The sequence below is a fragment of the Myxine glutinosa genome, chromosome 1 (genome assembly GCF_964187855.1).
Source record: "Myxine glutinosa chromosome 1, kmMyxGlut1.1, whole genome shotgun sequence".
In the NCBI taxonomy this organism is placed as follows: domain Eukaryota; kingdom Metazoa; phylum Chordata; class Myxini; order Myxiniformes; family Myxinidae; genus Myxine; species Myxine glutinosa.
In genome coordinates this window covers 7337988-7347600 of record NC_136261.1, presented here as the reverse complement: position 1 = coordinate 7347600, position 9613 = coordinate 7337988, and the positions used below count along the sequence as shown (strand labels likewise).

Genomic DNA, 9613 nt, shown 5'->3' with positions numbered 1-9613 from the left:
AGGTACTTATGGTCAACATTATCAAAGGCCTCAGGTTGATCAAGAAACAGCAATCCAAAATCATCACAGATACTTATGACACAAAATCATCTCTTACCACCAAACATCTCATGGATAGATTTTCCAGGCACAGAATAGGTCTGGTCCAGGTGTATAACATAACTAACTAGAACAGCATTCAGTAGAGCGCATACCTCCGCCAGGCTGAACCGTTTATGTTTTGTATCCCACTGATAGGCCTGATCTGGATTCACACCTGAACCAAATCTAATCGGCTTGTTCTCGTCACCTAACCAACTCATTCACCTCATTTATTCAAAACTCGTCCTTAACTTTTTTAAATATCCTGTTATATATCGCTGTTGGCCCGATCTCTAAATGGTGAAGATTCACTTAAAAATTAAATAATTCTCGTATCCGAATCCATATTCAGATCTTCACCCAAATTGAATCGTCCTTGTCAGACACCCAACCGGTCCACCAAGTTTCATCAAAATCCGTCCACAACTTTTTGAGATATCCTGCTATGTATCGTTTTTGGCCCCATCTCCCAATGGTGAAGATTCACTTAAAAAATTCTACTAGCCAGATCCGAATCCGGATCTTAACCAAAATCTAATCATTTCGTCATTGTCACATGCACTACTTCTCTGCCAAATTTCGTCCAAATCCGTCCACAACTTTTTGGGATATCTTGTTCACAGGCAGACAAACTGACAGGGGTGAAAACATAGCTTCCATCCACCTTTGGTGGTGGAGGTAATCACAGTGTTCATCTGATTTGCGAGTACTTTAGAGAGAATTTTATAATCTACACACAGTAACGACGCAGGTCACCAGTTCTCAACCTATTGAGAGTTCCCAGCTTTTGGCAGGAAGCACACGACTGCTCTTTTACAAGACATTGGAAGCTCTCCGACACATATGCCTTCATCAAAGATATCGAGTAAACCAGGCCCCACGAGGTTCCAGAAAGTCTTGTAGAATATTCCAGGCAAGCCGCCTATTCTAGAAGCTTTCCCGGTTTCAGGCTTTGCACAGCTGAGGTTTCCACATTCATCAGCCAAAATTGAGGAAACGAGCACGCGTTGCTCGTCCTCGTTAACACTCGGAAGCCCAGCAATTAACTCTTGCATTACCTCCACTCCACCAGTCCACGTTCTGAGGAGAATACAAGGAGAATACAAGTCAAGTGAATCCACTTGGATTCCGCCCAGGTTGGCACATGGAAATTATGATGTAGCATAATTATCATCTCGGGTCAAGATTTGAAATTATGCCATGGTTTTTGTAAAATTGCTACTAGTATTCACATTATGTACTTTCACCAAAACATACATCATCATAGAAACATACATATAATTTGGGTCCTCTGGGTCATTTGGGTCCTCTGGGTCATTTGGGTCCTCTGGGTCATTTGGGTCCTCTGGGTCATTTGGGTCCTCTGGGTCATTTGGGTCCTCTGGGTCATTTGGGTCCTCTGGGTCATTTGGGTCCTCTGGGTCCTCTGGGTCATTTGGGTCCTCTGGGTCATTTGGGTCATTTGGGTCCTCTGGGTCATTTGGGTCCTCTGGGTCATTTGGGTCCTCTGGGTCATTTGGGTCCTCTGGGTCATTTGGGTCCTCTGGGTCATTTGGGTCATTTGGGTCCTCTGGGTCATTTGGGTCCTCTGGGTCCTCTGGGTCCTCTGGGTCATTTGGGTCCTCTGGGTCATTTGGGTCCTCTGGGTCATTTGGGTCCTCTGGGTCATTTGGGTCCTCTGGGTCATTTGGGTCATTTGGGTCCTCTGGGTCCTCTGGGTCATTTGGGTCCTCTGGGTCATTTGGGTCCTCTGGGTCATTTGGGTCCTCTGGGTCATTTGGGTCCTCTGGGTCCTCTGGGTCATTTGGGTCATTTGGGTCATTTGGGTCCTCTGGGTCATTTGGGTCCTCTGGGTCATTTGGGTCCTCTGGGTCATTTGGGTCCTCTGGGTCATTTGGGTCCTCTGGGTCATTTGGGTCCTCTGGGTCATTTGGGTCCTCTGGGTCATTTGGGTCCTCTGGGTCATTTGGGTCCTCTGGGTCATTTGGGTCCTCTGGGTCATTTGGGTCCTCTGGGTCATTTGGGTCCTCTGGGTCATTTGGGTCATTTGGGTCCTCTGGGTCCTCTGGGTCATTTGGGTCCTCTGGGTCATTTGGGTCCTCTGGGTCATTTGGGTCCTCTGGGTCATTTGGGTCCTCTGGGTCATTTGGGTCCTCTGGGTCATTTGGGTCCTCTGGGTCATTTGGGTCCTCTGGGTCATTTGGGTCCTCTGGGTCATTTGGGTCATTTGGGTCCTCTGGGTCATTTGGGTCCTCTGGGTCCTTTGGGTCCTCTGGGTCATTTGGGTCCTCTGGGTCATTTGGGTCCTATATTCCTATCCTATAACATATATATCTCCTATAACCTATCCTATAAATATAGATTTGATGACGTCATGTTTACACATCTGAGCGACAGAAATGAGTGACAGAAATGGGTGACAGAAACTAGCTTCACTTTTGAGCGCCCGAAATTCCCAGGCAAACGCTATAACGCACCAGGTTTACAACCTGTGCGTTAACAAGTTCTGAGGAGAATCAAGTATAGGACTATATCGTCCTTATCGAAGCCAGGCCTTAAATTAGAGCTGCATTGATAGAAAAGTGAAGAAAGGGATAATAGTCTGAATTTTTGAAGAAGTAAAAAAAATCTGCTTTTTGAAAGGGCAAGATTGTGTAAGTGTTTGGAAAGACATGAGAAGGTAAAGAGTTCCATAATTTGGCAGTGGTAGGGAAGAAACAATCATCATAATGAGCCACCCTTGAGTTGCCAATGGCCACACAATAATCATGTGATGTCGTGTCTTGTCGAGTATTCCGTGGTCTCACTAATGGTGTAGGTACACAAGCAGCAAGTTGTTGGGATCAGAAACGGAATTAATAGCTGTAGAAAAGAGAAAGAGAACCAACTTTGCGGAGTAATTTGAGTGGGTCGAGTTTTGAGGTCAGATTGGGAGAGTTGATAAGTCGGATTGCTTTGGATTCAATTCTGTCCAGTAAGTATGTGGATCTAGAACCTCCCAAGATGTGAGAGCAGCACTCTACACAAGGACGAATCAATCCTTTATATAGTTGAAGAAACTGATCAGAGAAGAATCTTCAACATCTGAACAGGGCTCCTAGTTTCTTCAAGGCAGACTTGGCTATTTGTGTAATGTGTGGATTCCAGGAAAAATTTGATGTTAGGGTAATACCTAGTAGGTTTATTGATTCACATGGTGTAATTGTGGAGCTTTCAAAGGAGATTGGAGAGTTGATGAGTTTTAGACAGAGAAATGGGAAGAAATTGAGTTTTAGAAACATTAAACTTAACCTGATTACATTGCCCCACTGGGAAATCTTGTCCAAATCCAAATTTAAAGAGGTGGCTGTGATCAAACGAGATGTAGATTGAGTGATGGAAGATGGGGCAGATGGGAAAAACATGGAGTAATGTAATGTCGAGTCGTCAACATGCAAGTGCATTTGATTATTTGTCGAAGAAAGGTGATTGATAAATAGAAGGAAGCGTGAAGGAGACAGGACAGAACCCTGAGGAACACCGCTGTTGATAGTGAAGGAGGGAGATGTTGAACCATCAACAATTACAGAGATAGAGCGGTCGGAGAGAAAGCTCGATATGAGAGAGCAGAGTGAAGGAGGAAAGCCGAAAGAGGGAAACTTGGATATCAGACCCCGATGCCAAATTCTGTCAAATAGTCAGGTTCACTATGTTTTTTCGTTCAAAATTTTGGTAGATTAGCAAAACTATACATTTTTGGAATATTCAGAGCATGAGGAATCCAAAAATTAATGTTTACATTTGCGTAGACACCTTTGCGAAAATGACACAGGACAGTGATGAAGATCTGTAAAAGCATATTCCTGAACGGTATAGACCTCGTAGATCCTGTGTATAGGACTTATAGTTCAATCTGATACTACCTATAACTTCCTATAACAACCTATAACTTCAAAGGACTTGCAATATCATGTATTATGTAATACAGTTATATCACAAATATAAAGACAATGGTTTTCAATTACCTTTGTTTGTTGCTTTTCTATAATCCTGAGCACTATTTTGAGGCCTTTATTGGATTCCTTGACCCAGAAAACATAGGATTAGCATATTTAATTAAGTCTCTAGGTTGACTAGAAGCCGAGATCGCGCAAAATATGTATTTTATGGCGGCCATTTTCAAAATCCAAAATGGCGGCCATGCAGGTGTCTGTGCAAATGCCAACATTGATTTTCAGATTCTCCATGCTCTGAAGATTCCAAAAATGTACAGGTTTGCTAATCCCAAAATTTTGAAAGAAATTATATTTGTTAACATAGTGAACCTGACTAAAAGGCTTTTGAGATATCAAGGCCGACAACAAAGGATTCACCAAAGTCTCTCAGAGAAGAGGCCCAGGCATTCGTAATGCAAGAAAGGATATCACCGGTAGATCTTGCCTTGCGGAAGCCATATTAATGGTCAGATAGAAGACTGAGATTCAAGATGCTTGAGGAAATGGGAATTGAGAAGATATTCAAAGACTTTGGAATAGTAAAAGTCAGAGCAATAGGACGGTAGTTGGAAGGGTTTGAACGTTCACCCTTCTTTTTAATGGGCTGTACTAAGACATGTTTCCAGGAAAGAGGAAATGTTTGGGTTTTTTAAGAAAAGTGAAACAAACGAGACCTTTCCCCGTGACGGGTGTTGGCTCGTGTGTTTATAAGTTATGAATTATGAAAAAATGACTATGTTAAAACTCCTATTAAGGTGTATAGTGGTAAAAACTGTGATCCGATAAAGTTTTGTTGCGATGAACCTTGGGGATGCAGAGAAGGCAGCCATTACCAAGAGTCTTGTGGAGAGCTCGTCAAGTGGCTCAAGCACTCCATTGGAAACCGTTGATGGGGAATGGCTGACTTGGCAAGCGCTAGTTAGCTGCTTGGTAACTGAAACACCACTGGACATCTTGACAGCATACATTGCGTACAAAACGCAGGCAAAAGGAAAGTTTTTTAATTAAAGAATTTAAATATTAATCATGACCATTATCCTTGTAATGAAAACCTAACGCGTGTGTAGTGTTCAACGCGGTTTTAGTTTTTAAAATGTACATACACTTGGAGTAAATATTGAGTGTACGAAAGTTTACAAAAAAAAATTCCCCGAAAGAAAATGGCGGCAATGTCTGGCCTGCGAGCATCGCCTGGCTAATGGGCGGTGCTTGTGATGCGGAGAGGGGGGACGTGGCCTAGCCTGTTGAATTGGTGGTGACCCACCCACAGAAGCCACACATACGCAAACTCAGCCTTGTATATAAGATGCGAGGGTTTCTACATGTGAGGAGCTTTATATAACCACATGCGAAATTCAATTTATAAAATGTTTATACAACCGCCCCCCACTCCCCTTCCCCCTTTTTCTACTGTTCATTTTGTTCCATTCGTCCTGATTCGTCCATTGTTCTGGCTCTTCCACGAGCCTTGACCTTGTATACAAAAATAATGTGTCTCTGTTATGGAGAATTCTGTTTAAAAGTGCTGCCGTGTTTCTCGACAAATGTTGAGAAGCATCCTATCTGCCGTGGGGAAGGAGGTGAAGCAACCAACATACCTGGTGTGAGGCCTCTAAAGCAGGACGATCGCTTTTTCCATCAAATTCTGTATAACCAACTGACTTGTGGACATCATGCCCAATTGTTTTGAACTGTGTTCGAACCTCGATTTAACGGCAGGTGTTTCCCGGCAGGTGTAATCTCCATTCCCGCAGGAAGCCTTGCTGGCAATCAGCTGGTACAAGCGGGCAACGCCACATCGACTAGCACGGCTGGGCCTGGAACGATCACAGTCACGCTTCCTGTTTCCAGCGGAATGGTCAATGCAGGAAACATGGTGATGGTAAGGGATGGAGGGCAGGAAATGAGGGGTGTGAGAGGGCCTAAGGGACTGTTTGTTGTGGTCACCTATGGTAACCATTAGGATTACTGTTTAGTGGGTGAGGAAAGATGATTTTGGGTTATTTTCTGTTTCCTTGGAGACGTTGAATAGGCATTCCTTGATGTGCATGAAACCTCATAATCCAGATGTTTTGTGGGTAGCATGGTGCATCTTTTATTTATTTTGCACATTTGAACATAAACAGTGAACACGTATGGAGATTTGACTTGAATTTTGAATTCCTTTATACAACTTTATATGAGGGTTTCTGAGCAGCCGATTTTGAGCCTGGTGTTGGCTTAGCGGTTAGGGTGCCGGCTTGGGATCCTAGGATCCTGGGTTCGAATCCCGGTTGATCGCTGAATTAACGCCAGGGGGGTTGACTCAGCCTGTCATCCTTCCGAGGTCGGCAAATTGAGTACCAGCTTGCTGGGATGAATGATCACGGTGTGTACCCCGGTTTAGAATAGGTACACAGTATCCCTGCGCATCGTAAGAGGTGACCAAGGGTTGGCGTCAGGAAGAGCATCCGGCCATAAAAACATTGCCTCAAACAGGGAACCATGATTGTCATGGGGCCCGCAAGGCTAACCCCCGCTCTAGCGGGGAAAATGGCCTTAAAACGATCATTCATATTCATATATTCGACAAATAAATGATCTGTAGGTAATTGTCAAACTTAATGAATTTTATTTTAAACAGGTGTTGAGACTCGCGGAGGGGCTGAACAACTGAGGGCAAAGGGTAAATGGATATAAAGTGTGACAAAGAGGGCAAGAACGCGTAGATTACACAACGATGGAGGAAGGTAGGGCTCGGTGGGTGGATAAAAACATAAATGGGAGATCATGAAGTGGTGCTCATCAGCAAACCCGAAGACCTGGAGGGAAGATAATTCGACCAAAGACTCGGTGGGATTGTTTTTTGGTTTGTTTATTTATACAGAGTGTAGGCTCATGGAAGGGTGACGGGACCTGTAAAGGCAAGACACTGGCAGTCGGACATCACGTGATTACAACGATGGGATGAATGAACAGGAGGAGGTGAGAGAGGACGGAAGGAAAGGGCGATCTGAACGTAGATGGGGAAATGGAGGTTGTGGATACTATCCACTTCAATCCCTGAAGGGAAGGGTGGGATTGAACCGATTGAGGAAAGAAGGTTCCACAAGTGGGAGAACGTGGCTTTGAAGGAGTCGAGGTGAGCAGTGAACCTGGGACGAGAGGTTCCATACGAATGGCATGGAAGTGAGTTTTAAGCTTGTGTCGGGTTTGAGAGGGTATCGAGGTAAGGGTTGACTTTGTCTTGTAAGGCAGGTGAGGTGTAATTTTTTTTCTTAAATAAACCTCAAATAAAGCTGAAGGTTGTCGTGTTTTATATTTAATTATGCCACCTGTAAAAAGGGTTAATGCCGATGCTTGTACTATATTATATTTCGCTTATCTCCCCCTTCACCGTTCTCTGAGTGCAGCAAGTGGTGCCAAATGTGGTTCAGGGCAGTTCTCCACGGATTCCCTTGCCGGGTGCTGAGCTTCTTGAGGAGGAACCTCTGTATGTGAATGCCAAGCAGTACCACCGCATCTTAAAGCGACGCCAGGCACGAGCCAAGCTTGAAGCAGAGGGTCGTATCCCCAAAGAGCGGAAGGTACGGGATGGGGAAGGGTTTTCATGTCCAGTAACAGTTGAGGAGATGGAGACTGTGTGTGAAAAATGTGGCAAGAGGTTGTTGAAGTTGAGGGAAATGTGGGTGAGGAAGGGGGAAACTCCGTCGCGGGTGCTAGGCCGGAGCCGCGGGTGCTGGGCCGGAGCCGCGGGTGCTGGGCCGGAGCCGCGGGTGCTGGGCCGGAGCCGCGGGTGCTGGGCCAGTCACAGTGGAGTCGCTGAGGACGGACAGGGTGCCCTTGTTGGAGGCAGACATTTAGAGTGGTGCAGACTTCAACGTTTCAGAAGCTGGAGAGACAGGTGGTGTCCACGTCATACTCTGCCACGTGCTGCATACGCAAGAAGAAGAAGAAGAGGCTGGTTTGGGATGCCAAGTATAATTATATTACAAGTATAAAAAAACATTTCTGCTGTTTGTGTGTTTTTTCTTTCTTGATCCTCTGTAATCTCACTGGTAACCTTGTTTTTCTCCTCCTACAGAAATACCTCCACGAGTCGAGACACAAGCACGCTATGCAACGACAACGAGGTGAGGGTGGCCGGTTCCACTCGCTCAATGAGAATGAAAAAGAGATCGAGATAGAGACAGTAAGTTACAGTAAGTCGCATGCTGTTTCAGAAAATGAGTTTTTATCAGCTGGGAGCGTAACCTCGGGTGGAGACATAACATCAACACAATGATTCAACACTTGGTTCCTCCACTTTACATATTGAAAAGAGTCGAGTGCAGGATCGTCACAGAGAGAGGTAGTTCTGTGACTGTGTGTTATCACCACCTCTTCTTTCTTTTTCCCCTCCTTAGTCGTCATGAATGGAGTCACGTTTTAAGGGGCTCAAGAAGCTCGTTCTTCGCAAAGTGGATGGTTTGGGAAATCAGAAACCTGTGGTTTCACCACCGTAAATATCCATCAAGGTGTGTGCCGGGACTTGTTTTCCCAAATTCCACCGACTCGTCAATCCCCCTGTACTTCCTCCGTTAGCCACCACCCACCACCGAAACCTCCGACCCGTAACAAGATTGATCGACCAGTGTCTCTCTCGTATGTTCCGAAGTCTCGTTTGATTTGCGTCCTCTCGTACCCATTTAAACATTCCGCGCCGGCGAACCCGCTCAGTGGAAGCGTCCCTTATTTTGTTTCCAGTGCTACGTTTGTTTCGCCAAACAGAGTACAGTGTATATAGTACAACTTTGTGACTTCCTGTCATGTTGAGCAATACCTGCCAAGTTAATGAATTTGTCATCATTTGTACATAGTTTAACTTTGTAATTATGAACAACCAGAGTATACTCTGAATAAACATTATTAGAACTGTTTGTGAGGTCAAAATGGGGGTTTGGGTTTTGGTGAGGGGTCCAAGTTGTGGTGGTGATCGTGACTGCAATTGGTCATCGTTTAGCATGTAACATCGGTTGGTTGGACTGACGTCACTCAGAGCTACCTCACCGATTTGTCATTGTGCTTTCTCCACACTTTGTATGTTGTATTCCTCTTGGTTGTGTCAAGTCATGTGCACCGTGGCTTCCACAGCAGATGCGCTGTGGTTAATGCGGTTTCTGGGAATTGATGTACGATTCTAGTTCAGGTATGGGATCCCGATGCACTTTTGTTACGATGAAGGTTTGGGTTCCAGGAGTTCGTTTCATCAAGTCTCGTACCCAGCTTTCTTTTGGTCCTACGGTGGATACATTTGTAATTGCCGGACCCCAACACAGCGCGTTTTGATTGGAGGATTCTTTAATCATCGATTGCCATTGTACGGTAACTCTAAAACCGCAGTGAGTCGTGCCTGACGAGCCTTTTTCAAATTATTATTATTATTATTATTATCATTATTATCATTATTATTATTATTATTATTATGAAATGCATTGATTTTATAACAAATAAAAATATGATTCGAATTCTTCTTTTGCTTTGGAGAATTGAATGGAATGAAAACCGTCTCCACAGTTTCAAAATGTGGATCATGTCCA

The 9613-nt window shown here is 44.5% G+C and overlaps 1 protein-coding gene across 5 annotated transcripts in view; it reads left to right on the top strand.

The window, feature by feature from the left end:
• Window positions 1-8610, top strand: part of NFYA (nuclear transcription factor Y subunit alpha) — a 50716-nt gene extending 42106 nt beyond the window's left edge. For 4 of the 5 annotated variants that reach the window (XM_078780415.1, XM_078780283.1, XM_078780325.1 and 1 more), the window contains exons 6-9: window positions 5789-5937; window positions 7448-7621; window positions 8119-8236; window positions 8441-8610. In XM_078780415.1, coding sequence (XP_078636541.1) covers window positions 5789-5937; window positions 7448-7621; window positions 8119-8236; window positions 8441-8466 — 467 coding nt within the window. In that variant the 3' untranslated portion in view covers window positions 8467-8610. The remainder of the gene's footprint in view (window positions 1-5788; window positions 5938-7447; window positions 7622-8118; window positions 8237-8440) is intronic. The other variant, XM_078780452.1, reaches the window with a different exon arrangement.
• Window positions 8611-9613: the final 1003 nt, after the last annotated feature.